This window comes from Dendrobium catenatum, unplaced genomic scaffold (assembly GCF_001605985.2).
Source record: "Dendrobium catenatum unplaced genomic scaffold, ASM160598v2 original_scaffold_138396, whole genome shotgun sequence".
In the NCBI taxonomy this organism is placed as follows: Eukaryota; Viridiplantae; Streptophyta; class Magnoliopsida; order Asparagales; family Orchidaceae; genus Dendrobium; species Dendrobium catenatum.
The window spans coordinates 355,569-375,770 of NW_021456829.1; the positions used below are offsets into that span (position 1 = coordinate 355,569).

At 37.2% G+C, this 20,202-nt stretch overlaps 2 protein-coding genes across 2 annotated transcripts in view; both read right to left on the minus strand.

Annotated features, from left to right (window-relative positions):
• Window positions 1-11,216, minus strand: part of LOC110105318 (probable glutamyl endopeptidase, chloroplastic) — a 24,305-nt gene extending 13,089 nt beyond the window's left edge. Inside the window, exons 1-5 of the mRNA XM_020834768.2 lie at window positions 10,739-11,216; window positions 7,972-8,039; window positions 7,717-7,853; window positions 7,282-7,578; window positions 6,748-7,203 (exon numbers count right to left, since the gene is read on the minus strand). Of these exons, the coding sequence (XP_020690427.1) occupies window positions 6,748-7,203; window positions 7,282-7,578; window positions 7,717-7,853; window positions 7,972-8,039; window positions 10,739-11,216 (1,436 nt within the window). The remainder of the gene's footprint in view (window positions 1-6,747; window positions 7,204-7,281; window positions 7,579-7,716; window positions 7,854-7,971; window positions 8,040-10,738) is intronic.
• Window positions 11,217-15,914: 4,698 nt separating this feature from the next.
• LOC114578740 overlaps window positions 15,915-20,202 on the minus strand; it is a 29,024-nt gene continuing 24,736 nt past the window's right edge. The window contains exon 3 of the mRNA XM_028692167.1: window positions 15,915-16,154. Within this exon, the coding sequence (XP_028548000.1) occupies window positions 15,915-16,154 (240 nt within the window). The remainder of the gene's footprint in view (window positions 16,155-20,202) is intronic.

Below are 20,202 nucleotides of genomic sequence, written 5' to 3' on the forward strand. Positions count from 1 at the left end.
ACGCAAGTCTAGACTGATATTCTATTAAAGCTGTATGGCTTGCTATATTTGTCTTCTCTTGTTTCTGAATAAAATTTATAGCTATTATTCTTCTCTTATTTTGGATGTAGTGTATCTAAATCGGCTGTAGATGACAATGTCCACCTTGCTACTATTGGATAAAAAGATGAGTATCATTGGGTATAATAAAATCCCGTCGGAACAAAACGTTGGAGATCTATTACCTTCAGGACGTAAGGGCTGCTGCACGATTGTTTGATGAATAGATGGATCAGAAGATTGTACTATCTTTGACAAGGTGAGATCCAATGAGCGGTGTATGGGAGGCTTAAGAGAACAACTATGATCTTAATTAATTTATTGAAGGAGTAAAGACAAAGATGGAAGGGATAGTACATTTGTCACTATAGCTAATGGAAGTGGATAAGCTCAACACCATATGGGAGACCTCACTAATCTCTCAGATTGTGATTGTCTATAAATACGTTTGTGATTGAATTTTTGGTATTGATTGAAAAGAGATTACAGTATTCCATTGATATATATAAGTAGATGTCTATCTGACTTCTAGTAAGCACATCAAGAGACTATTAGAAAGACGAATATAGGAGAACAGTGGAAGAGATATTATTATATGAACAGTTGTTGCATTGATGTCGGATTATGGTGAGGATGAGTTAAATCATCGAGCAACTGAAGATACTTACTTCCAAAAGAATCAAAACTGAAAAACAACGCAATACTTCATACAAAGCTGGCGAGACAGAAAGCTGTTCAAATTGACAAAAGTTTCACCCATCCAACTAGCTCAGTTACAGAAGGAGATGGTGAGATAAGAGAAGGATGCGTCAACTTACTGCAAGCTTCATTTGGCACGAGTACAGCCATCAGATGGCTTACTTTCTCCCATGTTAGGTCTGGTCTTTCCTGGGAATTCAAAAGCAAAGATGCCGCAGGGCAAGTTGTGGCTCTGCAAATGATTGCAGTCATAGGTCCATTCAGCTTTCTATGGTTGGCTAGAGGGTATTCTTCTATAATTAACTTGCGAAGTTCGAACAATAAAACTTTCTACTTTTTAATGTAAAGCTTTGAATTGAACTTCTAATGCTTTGCTTTCTGACTGCATTTTAAGGTGAAAGAGCTATGACATAATTGTTGACTTTACTGTTGTTTTGCTTATTTCAACTATGTCATCATTTTAGTGAATGATTGCCAGTCTACAACTTTTTTCAATTATGTATTAAATTATATATGTTCACATTTGTTTTTAATCAGCATAAATAGAATTTTTGCATCATGTCGTCTGTAAAAGTTGAAGATTTTTGCAGCTAGTGATCGCTGCCTCTTTAACTATTTTTTGTCTGATTTGTGCGTCCTGTTCAACCTCTCGTCATATCTTTTCTGACCTATCAGTCTTTTTGTTCAATTAGTTCATTTGATGAATATAAGGTCCAGAGTGAGTATTCATCTATTCCTATTCATTCCTGTTGATTTAAGTGGATGATGTTGTTGGGATGAGTTAACATCACAACGACGAAACAAGCAAGAAAAAGAAGCAGTGAAAAAATAAAGGACACTAGGATTTAGCATGGAAAAACTCAATTAGGGAAAAAATCATGGAGTCACACTATTCCAAAAAATCCCCTATTGAAAATTGGGATAAATAAGTACAGATCTCTCTTCTTCTCACTCTCTATTTGCTTTCTCTATCACATGCACCATTTTCACTCTCTCACAAAATACAAGAGAAAGCCAAGGAAAAAACTCAAGGGATGCAACCCTTCAAAAAAATGAGAAAAGAAAAACCGTCCAGTCAGTCTCGTAGTGCTGCGGCGCCAGTTTGGAGCGCTGCGTTGCTTAAACCTCTGTTTTGATCCTTTGAGGCATATATCTAGACTACTATGGTATTCCGTTCTATGTCGTTCAGCGTTGGGGCGTTCAGGAACACATCATTGGGTCGGGTACACGGCACCGGAGTTTTTGCACCCGAACCCAAGCGGTGGTAAACCCCCTGCACCCCCAAGCAAGTACGATAAACTTGAGGTCCGGAGGAATAGAACAACCCGATTTATCAACACAATCATATTCCACAACATAACAGATGTGTTCAAAAAATCTTTTAAACCTTCAGATTTTTTGTTAAAAAAAAGTGGACTACCGACCAGAACATGAAATTTGATGCGGCGGACGTGTCAAGAAACAAATGTTATGCCTCCTTGTATCTTTTAGAAAAGGAGATTAACGTTACGTTATTTTTTTTCAATATTATGTCTATTAGTAACTAGTTAGTCTCAGTTATGTCTGGTTGATTCTTTGCTGGGCTTTCATGTCAGTCAGGTCTCCTAATTTCAACTTATTGACAATTGTCAATAACAATACTTTCATCAGTGTTAGATTAAAGGTATGTGCAATAATATGTATGAAGATGGACTGAATGTGGTAAAGTGCAGAACCAAGCTTTGAACTTGGTCAAGCAACAACAACAACAAAAAAAAAAAAAAGGAAAAAGAAAAAAATATGGGATGTGATTAATTGACTTCCATAGGAGTGTTATTTGCCATGCAGATTTATAGATGTTGGGTAAGCTGATAGATTAGTCTTTTTTCAGTAACTTAGAAAGAAAACAATGCACTCAGATTGATTAGGATGGCATTTTCAAACTGTTGACCTACAACTGCCAATCGAACCCAACATCAACCACGTCGACCACGATCACACGATCTCATACAACCGCCCGTCACGTTGTCTAAACTCTCACCCAAACCATTCAGACATTCATGCGCACATAGAAAAAAAAAGTCGGAGGATTTGGGAAACTTACAGACAGAGACGAAACTTCTCCCTCTCGTGTCGTATGCAAGCAAACGAAGCCGGTTGCGACCTCCTGCGAACCCGACTCACGTGCCGAGCCGCACTGCCGACTCCATTTTACAATTCATGCTTGTGACAAACTAGACCCGCCGACAGTGCCATAGCTGGCCCACCATCCCCGCTTCTATGGCTTCTGTCACCTCTTGCTCTTGTTGACTTCATGCTCCACACCGACCTCAAAAATCTCTATCCACGCCTACACCCAACGTCGAAGCTAACCTCCTCTTCCCTCTCCGGCCGTGACTCCAACCCGCCAACCTCAGTCGCTCGAGTGCACCTCTCACTCGTGTCCTAGAGCCACTAAGCAGTCTGCCTCGCGGCCTGACCAGTCGCCGATTGTCCGACCGCCGACCATCACCCGGAGCCTGACTCTGCTCCCGTGAGTGAATCTCACGCCATCTCTGCCCTAACCGTGATGTCTCTTCTTCTATATATATGTATGATTACACATATATATAATAATAATTAATAATATTAATAATATAATAATAATAATAATAATAATAATATAATAATAATAATAATAATAAAATGAAATAAATTAAAAAAAGAGAGGAAAGGAGAGAGGATTTTCAAATTGGTATCACAACAAATTGGAGAAGACTGAAGGAAGTCCCGGGGTTGATTCGGTCCCCAAGCCCTTGGCTCGTCGAACTGATCCGATTGAGGGATTGAAGACTTAAGACTCTTTATGGGAATCGATTCGCTCTCCAATCTCCTGCCGTCGGTTTGATCCGTTGAGTCGAGCCAAAGGGCAATTCCCTCCCAAACTGTAAAACTCTTGAAAAGCTGATTTTTTTAGTGCTGTTGTCTGGATGAAGCTGGCCTTAGTCCCGGCGAATGAAGAAATGTGAAAAATCTGCCTGGATCGTCTGGACGAACCTGTAAGGGTCGGACAACGTCGGATACGAACCGTCGGAACGACACTGAACCCGAGAGTTTCGTCCAGGGACGAATAATTGAATTAATTTCGTCTGGACGTTTTGAGTCCAGAGGAGTTCCGTCCAGGACGAATAGAACGTCCGGATGATGCCTGCTTGATAAATATCCGATTTGAGATATTTTGGATCATTTTGAAGAGAGAAAGAAAGCAGGAGAGAGAAGAGAGAAGGAAGAGAAAGAAGAGCTTAATTTCTGAGGCGGAGCGCTTTTGTCTGACGACGCAGTTGGAAGATTTGTTTGTCTCGAAGTAAGGACTCCATCTATTTCTGATTTCAAAGATTTCGAGTTTTGATAATTTGTGCTCAGTTTGTGTTTCCGTTACCGAATAACGCGCATAATTTTGTATTGACGAAATTTACCACAACATTTTGAATATGTTTTGATATGATATTTACAGTTATTATTATTATTATTATTATTATTATTATTATTATTATTATTATTATTATTATTATTATTATTATTATTATTATTATTATTATTATTATTATTATTATTATTATTATTATTATTATTATTATTATTATTATTATTATTATTATTATTATTATTATTATTATTATTATTATTATTATTATTATTATTATTATTATTATTATTATTATTATTATTATTATTATTATTATTATATAATATGTGTAATACATATATATATATAGAGAGAGAGACATCATCGGGTTAGGGCAGAGATGGCGTGAGATTCACTCACGGGAGCAGAGTCAGGCTCGGCGGGTGAGGTCGGCGGTCGGACATCGGCGACTGGTCAGGCCGGAGGCAGACTGCTAGTGGCTCTAGGACACGAGTGAGAGGTGCACTCGACGACTGAGGTTGGCGGGTTGGAGTCACGGCCGGAGATGGAAGAGGAGGTTAGCTTCGACGTTGGGTGTAGGCGTGGATAGAGATTTTGGAGGTCGGTGGGAGCATGAGGTCAACAAGAGCAAGAGGTCGACAGAAGCTGGAGGTTGGGCCAGCTATGGCACGTCGGCGGGGCTAGTTTGGTCACAAGCATGAATTGTAAAATGGAGCCGGCAGTGCGGCTCGGCGTCGGAGTCGGGTTCGCAGGAGGTCGGCAACCGGCTTCGTTTGCTTGCATACGACACGAGAGGGAGAAGTTTCGTCTCTGTCTGTAAGTTTCCCAAATCCTCCGACTTTTTTTTTCTATGTGCGCATGAATGTCTGAATGGTTTGGTTGAGAGGTTTAGACAACGTGAACGGGACGGTTGTATGAGATCGTGTGATCGTGGTCGACGTGGGTTGATGGTTGGGTTCGATTGGCAGTTGTAGGTCAACAGTTTGAAAATGCCATCCTAATCATCTGAGTGCATTGTTTTCTTTCTAAGTTACTGAAAAAAGACTAATCTATTCAGCTTACCCAAACATCTATAAATCTGCATGGCAAATAACACTCCTATGGAAGTCAATTAATCAACATCCCATATTTTTTTCTTTTTTCCTTTTTTTTTTTTGTTGTTGTTGTTGCTTGACCAAGTTCAAAGCTTGGTTCTGCACCTTTACCACATTCAGTCCATCTTCATACATATTTTGCACATACCTTTAATCTAACACTGATGAAAGTATTGTTATTGACAATTGTCAATAAGTTGAAATTAGGAGACCTGACTAACATGAAAGCCCAGCAAAGAATCAACCAGACATAACTGAGACTAACTAGTTACTAATAGACATAATATTTGAAAAAAATAACGTACGTAATCTCCTTTTCTAAAGATACAAGGAGGCATAACATTTGTTCTTGACACTTCCCCCGATCAAATTTCATGTTCTGGGTCCGGTAGTCCACTTTTTTTTAACAAAAAATCTGAAGGTTTAAAAAAGATTTTTGAGCACATCTGTTATGTGTGGAATATGATTGTGTTGATAAATCGGGTTGTTCTATTGCCTCGGACCTCAAGTTTATCGTACTTGCTTGGGGGTGCAGGGGGTTTACCACCGCTTGGGTTCGGGTGCAAAAACTCCGGTGCCGTGTACCCGAGTGCCCCAATGATGTGTTCCTGAACGCCCCAACGCTGAACGACATAGAACGGAATACCATAGTAGTCTAGATATGATGCCTCAAAGGATCAAAACAGAGGTTTAAGCAACGCAGCGCTCCAAACTGGCGCCGCAGCACTGCGAGACTGACTGGACGGTTTTCTTTCTCATTTTTTTGAAGGGTTGCATCCCTTGAGGTTTTTTCCTTGGCTTTCTCTTGTATTTTTGTGAGAGAGTGAAAATGGTGCATGTGATAAGAGAAGCAAATAGAGAGTGAGGGAGAAGAGAGATCTGTACTTATTTATCCCAATTTTCATAGGGGATTTCTTGGAATAGTGTGACTCCATGATTTTTTCCCTAATTGAGTTTTTCCATGCTAAATCCTAGTGTCCTTTATTTTTCACTGCTTCTATTTTCTTGCTTGTTTCGTCGTTGTGATGTTAACTCATCCCCAACAACATCATCCACTTAAATCAACAGGAATGAATAGGAAATAGATGAATACTCACTCTGGACCTTATATTCATCAATATGAACTAATTGAACAAAAAGACTGATAGGTCAGAAAAGATATGACGAGAGGTTGAAGAGGACGCACAAATCAGACAAAAAATAGTTGAAAGAGGCAGCGATCACTAGCTGCAAAAATCTTCAACTTTTACAGACGACATGATGCAAAATTCTATTTATGCTGGATAAAAACAAAATGTGAACATATAATTTAATACATAATTGAACAAAGTTGTAGCTGAATCAGCTAAAAATGATGACATAGTTGAAATAAGCAAAACAACAGTAAAGTCAACAATTATGTCATAGCTGCTTTCACCTTAAAATGCAGTCAGAAAGCAAAGCATTAGAATTCAATTCTTAAAGCTTACAATAAAATCATTAGTGAAAGTTTATGTTCGAACTTCGCAAGTTAATCTTATAGAAGAATACCCTCTAGCCAACCATAGAAGAGCTGAAGTGGATCCTATGCCTGCAAACTCATTTGGAGAGCCACGAACTTGCCCTGCTGCATCTTTGCTTTTGAATTCCCCAGGATAAGACCAGACTAAACATGGGAGAGGCCCATCTGATGGGCTGTAACCGGGAGGCAAATAAAGCGTTGCAGTAAGTTGAACGCCATCCTTCCTCTGATATCTCACCATCTCCTTCTGTAACTGAGCTAGTTGTGGATATGGGTGGGGAAATTTTGTAATTTGAACAGCTTTCTTGTCCGGCCAGCTTTGTATGAAGTATTGCGTGTTTTCAGTTTTTGATTCTTTGGAAGTAAGTATCTTCAGTTGCTCGATGTTTAACTCATCCTCACCATAATCCGACATCAATGCAACAACTGTTTCATAATATTTTTCTTTGTCACTTTCCCATATTCGTTCTTTATTTCCTGTGTGTCTGTCAATAGGACTCTCTTAGCATTCAAAGAAATATGGAATTTTTTCAAGATACCATAAGAATTCAACAGAAACGTACATATCAAATAAATCTAGGAATGGAATATTCCCATCTGGTGTTGCACCACTTCCATTTAGCAATATGTAAGTCCCTTCATCTTGGTTTTTTATTTTGGCAATAACATAGGTTCCTTCCTGTGTTCTTCGCATCATTGGAGATCCTGGATCAGAGTAGACATCTTCTGACGATCTATCAAACAATATTCGTGGGCTTGCACCCTTACGGCCTGGAGAAATGACCCAGGTTTTTGTCCGACGAGTTTTATACCAAGACTCATATACCAAGGCAAGGGAGTCATCACACCAGGAGATACCACTACACAAAATAAGAGAAGAATAGATATGCTAAATTTTATTCAGAGAAAAGAGGATTAAATATAAAGAACATAAAGCACATATAAGTCGAGATATTTGATTTGGATATGAAGTTTTTACTAAAACTTAGTAGGAATACCCGTAGCGAAGATCAAGTGTATGCAAGATCTCAGGTTCTTCTCCGTTTTTAAACTCGGCTGGCTGTGTATAAACAACATCACGTGGTGAAACTTCCACTTTGGCATCACCTCCATCTTGTGTCTCCACCCTAGAAGATTAGCCATGCTTAATGAGACAAAAAGAGGAACACAGAGAGAAGGGAGGTTCGGGTTTATTATCAGTCAAAAAATGGAGGGAACAGATAGCAAGATAATCCCAAAAATTAAGCAATCACGTCTGCAGATTGATAAGCAATATGAGATGAATCGTAACACTTAATCATTACAAGATATTGATCTGAAACTATACATTTTGAACACAGCATAAAGTCTAGGATAATATACTTTGGACCCATTAATCAATCTTAATGGTGTATATTAAGATATAAGTAATGTTTTCGAAGTTTTAATATGTGAGTATTCTGATAAGAAGTGGATGTTCTTTTGATCAAATCAACTGATGAAACACAAAAAATTGGGAAGAAGAATGCCAAAATATAATTTTTTATTGAAAGAATGATGCAACCTAAGATCTTAAACATTTTAGGAGACATTAGGCATATAGTTAAGAACTTCCTTTCAATTAAACATAAGCAAACACCAACAGAAAGAAACTTAGTAGGAAACAAACGTGAGAAAATAATTAGAAAATCTTGTAAGAAAGAAAATATAAAAACACAAACTATAAAAACCCTCAGAACAACCACAATTGGTCACCGCACATGCAACTCACAAAACTAGGAAAATATGCTCAGAGGAATATTTAACCAGTAATCCACCACTGAAATTTTGATCAAACATAAGTCTGCACTCCTCAGGCAAATACCAATAGAACATGGCACAACACCACCACAAAACTCATAATATTTAGAAAAGAAAGATACTGCTGGAAGGGAAAATCATGGAGGGAAGTAGAAAGAAACCCGAGAGGAAGTAATAGGGATTAGAGAGAAGACCAACTTGCAAGCTAAGAAGAAACCCACATGTTAAATTTTTTTTCTTCCAAAACTACCTTCAATAGAGAATCAACCACTATATATAAGAGGGAAAAATAGCATTTATTTGCTCACATAAATGTGCCTTCAATACAGCAAAAAAAAAACATCCAAAATAGCTCATTAAAGGAGAAACCAAAGCATCCTAAATTGAAATCAGCAAGGGAAAACTGAACAGCCAGCAAGGGAAACCAAACAGCCAACAGGGAAACCGAACATAAAGCAAGAGGAAGAATCCAAGCAGCCACCAACCTAAGGGGAAATATGGGCAAAGCCCAATAAGGAAAAACAACCCTTAAATACCCAACCAGTCACCAAGGAGCAAGGAAGAAAGATCAACACAAGTGGAAGGACAATGATGTGAACCAACCCTAAGAGCACCGAACCCAGCATGATCATGGGTTGTTTTCCATTATAGGGCAATACAAAATAAAATACATAGGTTCAAAAAAGTAAAATTCAGAAAATATAAAGTATTGACAACATCAAAAAACTATAAAGAGCAATGCAAGATACAAATCTTCAATTGAAGAGAAAGATCCGGCTCTCCCAATATCTAGCTGCTAACTAGAGCCCAAATAATCTAAGAATAAACTAAATTAAGCAAACAAGACATCACCCTAACCCTAGGAAAAATATCCTACTTAAAGCATATAATAAATGACAAATACCCAAACAGCTCTCCCCCAATTTCCTCCCAAATCTATCATATTTCCTTAATTATTTCCCTCCCAAATCAACCGTCAAATCAGCCTTCAAATCTGCCTTCTTCAATTAGGAAATATTTCCTAATAAATCCCCTCCAAATCAGCCCCCAAATTGGCCCTCAAATCTGTCTCCTTCAATTAGGAAATATTTCTTAATTAATCCCCTCCAAATCAACCCCTAAGAGCCTGTGTAGCAGGTCTTACAGCTTTTATTAAAAGAAGCCCTTATAGCGGGTCTTATGGCTTCCCTTCGGAGTAGCCCATATAGTGGGTATGACGGGTTCATTTAGAAGTAGCCCATAGCTTAAGAAGTTGGGTTTTACTGTTTTTATTGAAAGTAGCCCATGTAGCATGTCTTACATTCTCTATTTGTCACGACCCGGCCCGGTTAGCTCGTAAATACGAGGCGGGAACGAGATCGGACGCGAAATTTATTTCTCATCAACAATTTCATTCAATTTTAGCTAATCAAAATAAATAAAGCACCTCTACAATATTATCATAACACAAGTCTATCAAAATGTACAAGATGGCCATATAAAATGTTTTCTACACAATTTCTGCATGCCATCCAAAATAACAAAAATAACTACAACATCTACTACTACTAAAGACAGTAAAGGAACCTGTCACCCGATAAGCGTCGTCTGTAAGTAAACCTCGGGTGATCAGCCATCACCTAAGAGTCGGGTCTTCTGAAAATTTCCCAAAACTAGGGAATGAGCTACGCTCAGCAGAAAGTTCTAATCCTAAACATGCTCAGTTGACATAAAAATATTGATTTACATGCTTTAAGAAGAAAGGGGAACATGTGTTTAATGTCTCGATTATGATACTAAAGTGTTCCAAAATGATTGTTATAAGATTGTATGTTGAGATTGTTTTGCTTTAGCCTCTTTCGCATAAGGACCCAAGATAAATTTCTCACAAGTAAAACATTTTCTTCAAGCACAGTTGTTGTTGATGAAAACGTTGTAAATTTAAGAAAGCTGTTGGAAAGTGAGTCTTTGCGGGTTTGACAAGTGCTCTTTGATTTGTGCACCTTCTTATTAACTCAAGTAAGCGATGCCTAGAATATACAAAACTGTGTACTGCCACTGCTTTCTCAAAGCATCGCCTTAGCTTTTGAGTTTTGAAAATGTCCTCCATTATTAAATCCAAACAATGAGCAGCACGAGTCCAATAAATGTGAGGATATTTGTCCATTAATAATTTTTCTGTTATGTCATTATAATTTAAGTTAAGATATATACAAATTCTTCATGAAATAACATAACTTTAGAATAAAAGTTGTGACAAACCTGCAAGAGCATTTTCGGATGCATTATCAGTGACCACTTGGATCACATTATGTGGTCGAATAATCTCGATGTACTTGCAAAAAAGTTCAAACATTTTCACAGTATTCTTGGAGAAAGAACTAGCATCAATTGATTCAATGAATGCACTACCTCTTGGACAATTAACAAGAAAATTGATTAAGCTTTTCCCATTCCTCGACGTCCATCCATCTGTCATTAGAGAACAATTATATCGTACACAATCTTCTTGATGGCGTCGCAATAGCTCATGTGTATGTCCAACCTCTTTCCTCAAATAAGTAACTCGTGCCTCATGATAACTAGGAGGTTTCATACCATGTCCAAACTGCCCAAGTGCCTCCACCATAATAGGGAAACTATCATAGTTCACAGCATTAAATGGAATCCCAGCATCGTACATCCATCTACTAAACACTTGAACAGCCCTTCCCCTCATTTCTTTTTTAGCTGCATCCATTTCTTTGTTAAACTGACATTTTCTATGCTTTACTACATCTTTAGGATTTGGTGTAAGGAAAGTATCTAATGGACCTTTAGGTCGTGATGTTTTGAAGATAGATGTAGATGTCGATCCTTGACTAGATGTGTTTGATTTATTTGTCCGGAACATTTTGGATGGTTTAACAACTAAAATATCACCTGTCATCACATCAAAATCTTCTCCTTCTTCTTCAGCAAGGTTGACAATTGATATATCATTAAACTATTCCTTTAAATCTTTTTTTTCAACATGGATGCCTTAATTTCAGACTTCACGTGCTCGGGACAGTTAGAGCAAGGTCATGCATTCCTAAAACCCCCAACGAGGCGTTGTTTGTGGCGTGTAATTCCTCTTTTTGTTGTTTTATCACAAAAAATGCATATCACACTGTTGTTGTCGGATTCATTTGATAGTATAGCATATTTCCATGCTGGATTTTTTTTTAAAGATTGAACTGAATCTGACATTTTAAGATCACCTAAAAGCAAACAAATTTAGATAAAAGAAACATAATATTGTCCAAAAAACATAATATGGGGGCTGCCGAGGGTCCAAGGGGGCTCTGCCCCCTTGCGGGGTTCGACCTAGGCCGTGCCGCCGGAACAAAATTTATTTGTAAGAGGAATTTTGAAGTTCGTTTGTATAGAAATTAGGGAGCAGTACCAAGCGTGTACCTAGTTGTAGCAAGCTGTACCGAGCGGTACAGAGCATGTAACTAGAAGTACCGAGCGGTACCGAGCGGTACCGAGCATGTACTGAGCGGTATCATGCATGTACTTACGATACCGAGCGTGTATTGAGCGGTATCATACATGTACTTAGCGATACCAAGCGTGTACGGAGCGTGTACCTAGTTTTACCGAGCTGTACCGAGCGGTACAGAGCATGTAACTAGCAGTACCGAGCATGTACCGAGCGGAACCGAGCATTTACATAGCGGTACCGAGCGGTATCATGCATGTACTTAGCGTACCGAGCATGTACCTAGCGGTACCGAGCATGTACCTAGTTGTACCGAGCTGTACCGAGAGGTACAGAGCATGTAACTAGCGGTACCGAGCGGTATCCAGCATATACATAGCGGTACCGAGCATTTACTTAGCGATACCAAGCATGTACCTAGCGGTACCGAGCATACCTGTTAAGTTGTAAATTCTTGTAAGAAATAATCGTGCAAAACAACAGAGTTGTGCGGAACAGACGGAGGTTGCAAATCGGAGTCAGTTGGTAAGATTTTATTGGAACAGATGAGAGAGGGGCGGATTTTGCAAAAGCACTGCTCAGTGAGACGATTTGGCGGAAACGACTTCAACTTCGGGACAGATCGGCTGGATTCGGCGGAAGCAGCGAATGCAGCAAACAGAAAACCTTCGACTTCGGAATAGATTCAGCGACCTTAACTTAGGGACTGCGGGATGTGTTCGGCAGATGCAGCAAACATAAAATCTTTCGTGAAATTAGGGCAATGAATAGTCGTTTATCTTAAAATATAGATATATTTTTAAATATAAAAAATATTCATAAGTATACCGAAATTTAAAAATAATTTGTCGCGCTATTTTGCGCCGAGCGCAATGCGCCGTGGCTCACATGTGGCGCAAATAGCGCGCGCTATTTTAAACACATGCACCTCGCCATGAACATGACGCCGTAGGTGCGCCGCACCGCGCCGTGCGCCATGGCACGAGCTATTTTGCGCCATTGACAGCTATGGCCAGATCAGTGGAGATTGAGTGTTAATTTTTATTTTTAAGAATAAAGGTGATGCATAGAAGTGTGCGAATTATAGAGAAATTAAGTTAATGTGTCATACTTTAAAACTATGGGAGCGAGTTATGGAGCGTACGTTGCGGCGTGATACTAATATTTCTCAAAATCAATTTGGATTCATTCCGGGTAAGTCTACTATGGAAGCCAAATATTTATTGAGAGGTATAATGGAGAAATATAGAGATCTACATATAATATTTATTGATTTAGAGAAAGCATATGATAAAGTTCCAAGAGAAGTGTTATGAATAGTTTTTGAAAAGAAAGGAGTTAATAATGCTTATATTCAAATCATTAAAGATATGTATGCAGGAGCTATTACTTGTGTTCAAACACAAGGTGGTTTGACCAAGTATTTTTCTATTTCGGTTGGATTACATCAAGGATCAGCCTTAAGTCCGTATCTTTTTGCTTTAGTCATGGATGTTCTCACTAAACATTTGCAAGAGTATGTATCTTGGTGTATGCTCTTTGCTTATAATATTCTTCTTGTTGATAAGACTAGAGAGGGAGTTGAAAGTAAACTTGAATTATGGAGATCAACTTTAGAGTCTAAAGGTTTTCGCTTGAGTACATTTAAAACTGAATATATAGAGTGTAATTTTAGTAGCATTAGGCCTAGTGAGAGGATTGTGACTTTGGGCGATCAAGTCATTAATAAGAGTACACGTTTTAGATATCTTAGTTCTATTGTTCAGAGTGATGGTGAAATAGATGGGGATATTATCAGCAGAATTCAAGCTAGATGGTTGAAGTGGAGGAATGAATCGAACTAATTGTGCGATGGAAAAGTCCCACTCAAACTTAAGGGAAAATTCTATAAGATGGTGGTGAGACCTGCAATGCTTTATTGTGTCGAATGTTGGCCATTAAAAGAGAAGCATAATACTAAGTTAAGTGTTGCAGAGATAAGGATGCTTAGGTGCATGAGTGGCTTGACCCTTAGAGATATGATACAAAATGAGCATATATGTGAAAAGGTTGGAGTAGCTCCAATGGAAGATAATATTAAAGAGAGTCGCCTTATATGGTTTGGTCACATTAAACGAAGGCCTTCTAATGACCCGGTTAGGAAACATGAGGTATTAGATTCAACTTCTGTTAAGAAAGGTAAAGGTAGACCTAAAAAGACTTGGTTAAAAAATATAAGAAATGAATTTTCTTTATTAGATTTAAATCAGAATTTGACTTTTAACCGGACACAATGGCGAAAAAGGATTCATGTAGCTGACCCCACATAGTAGGACAAAGGCTTAATATTGTTGTAGTGCTATTTTAGGATTAGATAGGGGTATATAAAGAATATTAACAAAAATATTTTGAGAGTAAGACTCTAGATCTTCAAATTTTGTCTTGTGCATGAGGAAGTTAATTTTATGTGGAAAAATGTACCTACTAATGTTAAAATATTGCAAAAGATATGCTTGAAGTATCAAAGGGAAAAGCTCCTACTAGTAAAAATAATTAATGGTGGAATCAAAATGTACAAGAAAAAATTAAATAAAAAAAAAAAGATTTATTATAAAAATTAGTTTACTGGGAAATGATATAAAAATGTCTGTAAGAAGTCTAAGAAAGCAATATGTGATGCAAGATTTTAGTTTTTAATGATTTATATAATATATTACATACTAAGAATGGCGAAAGATATATTTATAGGTTAGCCAAACAAAGAGATATGGGTAGGATAGATTTAGTTCAAGTGAAGTGTATTAGGGATGAAGATCAAAAAATGTTTTTATTAGAAGAGAATATTTAACAAATGTGGATGAGATACTTTGTTAAACTTTTCAAAGAAGATTGTAAGAATGTGTTTGACTTTAGTGACCTTAGCACCCAAATAAAAATAAAGATTTTTGTTGTTATTAGTGTTTAGTAAAACCTATGTTAGAGAGGTTTTAAAAAAAAACGTAGTGTGGAAAAGCTCTTAGACCTAATGATATTCCAATAAATGTATGGAAATGCTAAGGAGAAAAGAAATCTCATGGCTTACTAAACTTTTAATATTATTTTGAAGACTAAAAGATGTTAGATGAGTAGAGAATGAGTGTGTTGATTCTTATTTTTAAGAAAATAGGTGATGCACAAGATTGTACGAATTATAGAGGAATTAAGTTCATGTGTCATATTTTAAAACTATAGGAGAGTTACGGAGCATAGGTTGCGGCGCGATACTAATATTTCTCAAAATTTAATTGGATTCATGCCGGGTAGGTCAACTATAGAAGCTATACATTTATTGAGATGTTTGATGGAGAAGTATAGAGAGAGTAATGAGGATCTTCATATGATACTTATTTAGAGAAAGCATATGATAAAGTTCCAAGAGAAGTGTTTTGTTGAGTTCTAGAAAAAAAAGGGGTTAATAATACTTATATTCAAGTCATTAATGATATGTGTGCATGAGCTATTACTTGTGTTCAAACACAAGGTGGTTTGACCAAGTATTTCATATTTCAATTGGATTACATCAAGTATCAACCTTAAGCCCATATCTTTTTGCTTTAGTCATGGATGTTCTCACTAGACATTTGCAATAGGTTGTACCATGGTGTATGATTTTTGCGGATGATATTCTTCTTGTTGATAAGACTAGAGAAGGTAAACTCGAATTATGGAGGTCAACCTTAGAGTCCAAAGGTTTTTGTTTGAGTAAATTTAAAACAGACTACTTAGAGTGTAACTAAAGAGAAAGCACAAGCAGAAAAGTAGAAAGCAACTAAAGAGAAAGCACAAACTACAAATAAATACAGCCTAAAAGTAGAAGGGAGCTTGATCAAGTGGTAGTGGCTAGTGGTACTTGTAAATAGATGCAAACTGCTCGCCAAATCAAGTCATATCCACCTCATGCTACTTCTGCTGCTATTGAATGTGAGTATCAAGGCGTGCCACCAACTGATCAAATCACTGAAAAAATGTGTCGTAGTAAGGAAGCTCGTATGCAGGTGCTATAGCTGGTGCTATAGTTTGTGCTATAGCTAGTGCTAGAGCAGGAGGAGCCAAAAGGTCTCCCCCTGCCTCGTTGAACTTTGACTCTTCGTTGGGCTCTTCCCCTTGGTAACGATGAAAGAAAAGATGAAAAAAGCCATCAAAGTAGAAAATAGGAAATGTATTTTCCAGTACGGGATACATAAGCTGATACTTCTGATCAAAAACATAGGCAATTAGGTGACCTAGTGCAAGGTTATGCTTATGATAGGTTGTTCACATGCAAAGGGAAGTGAGGTTTTGAAGATAACTAATGATCATTTGAAATTCATCAAAAGAAGTGTCGAACATAATCATTTAGGTAACTACAGACAGAAGTGGAGAGATATTTACTTTATCTCCAGCTTTAGGAAGAATATAAGTCCAAAGAACATGATAGATGATATGAGCGTTTTGATTTAAGGACTGGACAAGGGGCTGGTGTCAGTTCAGATGAGTGTTCCTTTTAATTAAATTTATTTTGGTCCAGTCATAGTCTCCCCTAGAAGATACAACATGGGGTTGAACCCCTTCTGTGGACAGGTGTAACTACATAGATATGTCATGTTTGACAATTTTTATGGGTCATTTTCAAACATATGAGGTCATGATAGAGAAATCAGCATACTCGCAAGCTCACAAAAAATTCATAGAGAAGTTCGGAGTTAAAAGTGAAGGCGAGTGTGAAGAGAATTTGAAGAGTACTGGTGGCAAAAATGTCTTTTACTCAATAATTGAGAATTGATTGGTCAGGAATGCAAGGGGGGTAATGTGAGCTTCCTTGAATCTGTGGTAGGCACATTAATCCTCAATCGTTTGGAACCGGTCGTCAACAGAACGACGAGAGGAATTGCCTTGAAGTAGTTGATAGGCTCGCTTGCCACCGACCATAAGAATCTTAAGAATAGGAATTTAGAAGCTATGTGATGAATATGAAATTGTGTAAATGAAACCTTAGAATTCCTTCTCTTATGTAATTTTTTTAGCAAATCGTACAGCACGATCGAGATTCATATTAGATGATCATAAGGATTAAATTCATCTCGATGATTTATTAAAAAAGTGGTAAAATTATATAGTACAATCAGGATCGTACTGGACGATCTTCCAGAGGAGTCATTAGTACAACTTTGACTAAAATCATATAGTACAAAAAGGTATTCATAAAGTACAATGCCGTTTTGAAGATCATACCAGACGATTAATTCGTTCAATGATTACTGACACGTATATCATACAGTACGAAAGGTTGAATCATATAGTACGATCATCAATTATTGGTGAGATCAGAGCCATTTATTTAATGAATGCTGTGGATGTCTAGTTGTGTGTGGATCATACAATATGATGTGAACAAATTTTTTAAGTTTTAACTTTTTTTATTTTAAGATGTGGTTCAATGTGTGTGATGAATAGGGAATACCTACTAACTAGAAGCAAACAAAAATAAATAAAACCAACAACAAATCAATAAAGAAACATGCATTACAAAATGTAATACATATTTAAGCACACACAAAAACAACTGGTTACAAATGATTGATGAATTCACTTTCATTCTAAATCAAGCTTGAATGTCAATAACACCTAGTCTAGTCCTCAAGGTGCTAAAGGTGTCATAGTTTAAGCTTTTGGTGAAAATATCTGTCAATTGATTTTTAGTTGCAACATGATGCAGTTCTATATCTCCCTTGGCTATATGATCTCTAATGAAATAATGTATAATGTTTATATGCTTATTGCGGGAGTGTTGAATTGGGTTTTAGAAATATATATGGCACTAATGTTATCACACATGATATAAATGATGCCCACGGATAATCCAAGATCTAGGATTTGTTGCTTTAGCTATAAGACTTGAGCAACACAACTTCCTACAGCTATGTATTCTTCCTCAGCAATAGATAGTGCTACTAAATTTTACTTCTTACAAGATCAAGAATCTAATGATTGCCCTATAAATTGACAAATTCTTGAGGTGTTTTTTCTATCTATCCTACACCCTGCAAAGTCTAAGTCTGAATATCCTATGATTTCAAAAGAAAAGTTACGTCTAGGATACCAGATACCTATGTTTTGGGTGCCTAAAAGATATTTAAGAATTCTCTTAACTGCAGTGATGTAAGATTCCTTATGATCAGTGCTTGAAATCTTGCACACAGGTATACACTAAACATTATATCAGGTTTGCTAGCTGTCAAATACATAACTGATCCTATTATCCCACTATACTTCTTCTAATCTACAGATTTTCCATTTAGATGATTATCTAATAAAATGGTAAAGCTCATGGGTGTATTTATTGCCTCTGCATTATTTATATCATACTTCTTTAGAATATCCTTGATATATTTACTTTGACTAAGAAATGTTCCATCATCTAATTGTTTCACACTAAATCTAAGTAAGCTCTTCCAACATACGCATCTCAAATTTCTCGTTATTTTGAAAATTCATCACAAAGATTTTTATTGGTTGATCCAAACAGTATATCATCTACATAAATTTGAATAATGAGTAAGTCATCTCCTATTTTTTTAGAAACAGAATGGTATCTACACTACCCTTAACAATAGAACTATCTATGAGAAATGTGCTTAGCCTCTCATACAAAGCTATAGGTGCTTGCTTCAACCCATACAATTCCTTTTTCAATTTATAAACATGATTGGAAAATGTTGAATGTTCAAATCCAGGGGGTTGTTCTACATAAACATCTTCTTTAATAATCTCATTCAGAAAGGCACTCTTTACATCCATTTGATACAGCTTGAAACCTCTAAAGCAAGCAAAGTCTAGCAACACTCTAATGGATTTTAACCTAGCTACAAGGGAAAAAGTCTTCTCAAAATCAATGTCATCAATCTGATTGTACCCTTAGCTAATAACTTGGTCTTATTCCTAATCACTACTCCAGAATCTTTCATCTTATTTTTGAACACCCATTTGGTTTATACAACACTCTGGTTCTTAGGTCTACTAACCAATTCCCAAAATTTATTCCTAACAAATTGATTCAATTCTCCTTGCATAACTAGGATCCAAATTCATCAAATAGGACTTGATCTACACTAGTCGGTTGTACCACGGAGATGAATGCAGAATGACTAACCTCATTCTTAAGTACATGCCTAATTCTAACTCCTACAGATAGATCTCCTAAGATGAGTTCCCTAGGATGACAAAATGAATATCTTCAATCTCTAAACAATGGCTCCTGAGGTTCTATTCCATCTCCTAGGTAACTAATCTTAGGAGATCTGATGCTATCAAGAATTTATGTACTTTTTATTTTATTTGAACAATAGTATATTTTGTTTTCTATTTTATTTTCTTTTCTTTTTTAGCTATCCAATGATGGGAAAGCATCCAATGATCATGGTATGTAGTGCATATGGCTTGGTAGATCTTTGTTTGCTGGCTCGATTGGGCCCTGGCTGCTGTGGTTCTCGGGTTGGGCTGTTTGGAGCCATTTCGGTTTTGAGCTTGTTCTCTAAAGTTGCTTGAGCTTGAAGTTTTAGAGCTCTTAATCCTCAAAAGGTACCTGCATTATGAAGTTTACTTTTGGAGTGGCCTTGTCCCTTACCCTTCCCCTTTTTCTTCTTGTCTCTTAGAAAACTGTGGCTTGCTATTAATTGGGGCTGAATTCTATGCTTTGAATTCATTGGAAGTTAATGAAATTTTAAATGCTATCATTTCAGCCGGCTGATATTTCCATGCCTGGGCCTTTTACCAGAAACATTAACTCCTTGATTCCGTGAACCTTTTTGGCTTCAGTGAATAAAAAGCTTAATTCTGGCGGTGCTGCTTGCTTACCGAACATGGACTCCTTAGGTTCCAGAACTGCCCTTTGATTCCTGTTCTGGTTTTAAGAGGGGCTGATTTCCGAAATGGGATGCTTTTTCGTAACTATGGCTGCTTTTGAATTTTTCGGTCTGCTTGCTGGTTCCAGTGAGATCTGGGCTGTTTTTCCAAAATGACTCGTTGTGATAATCCTTTGAAAATAAAAGCTTGGGATGTTGTGAAATTACTTAAGGTGACTTTTGGCATTTCTCTACTTTGCTATAAACAAGAGATGATTGTTGTGAAGGGGAGTTGATATTTTGAGCATAAATTTGCTATTAAACCTGCGGGTTTGATTCGGAAATCTGCGGGCTCTTTCAACCTTCTTTTCGTCATCCCCTCCGGAAATCTGCGGGCTCTTTCACCCTTTCTTCTCGGGCCT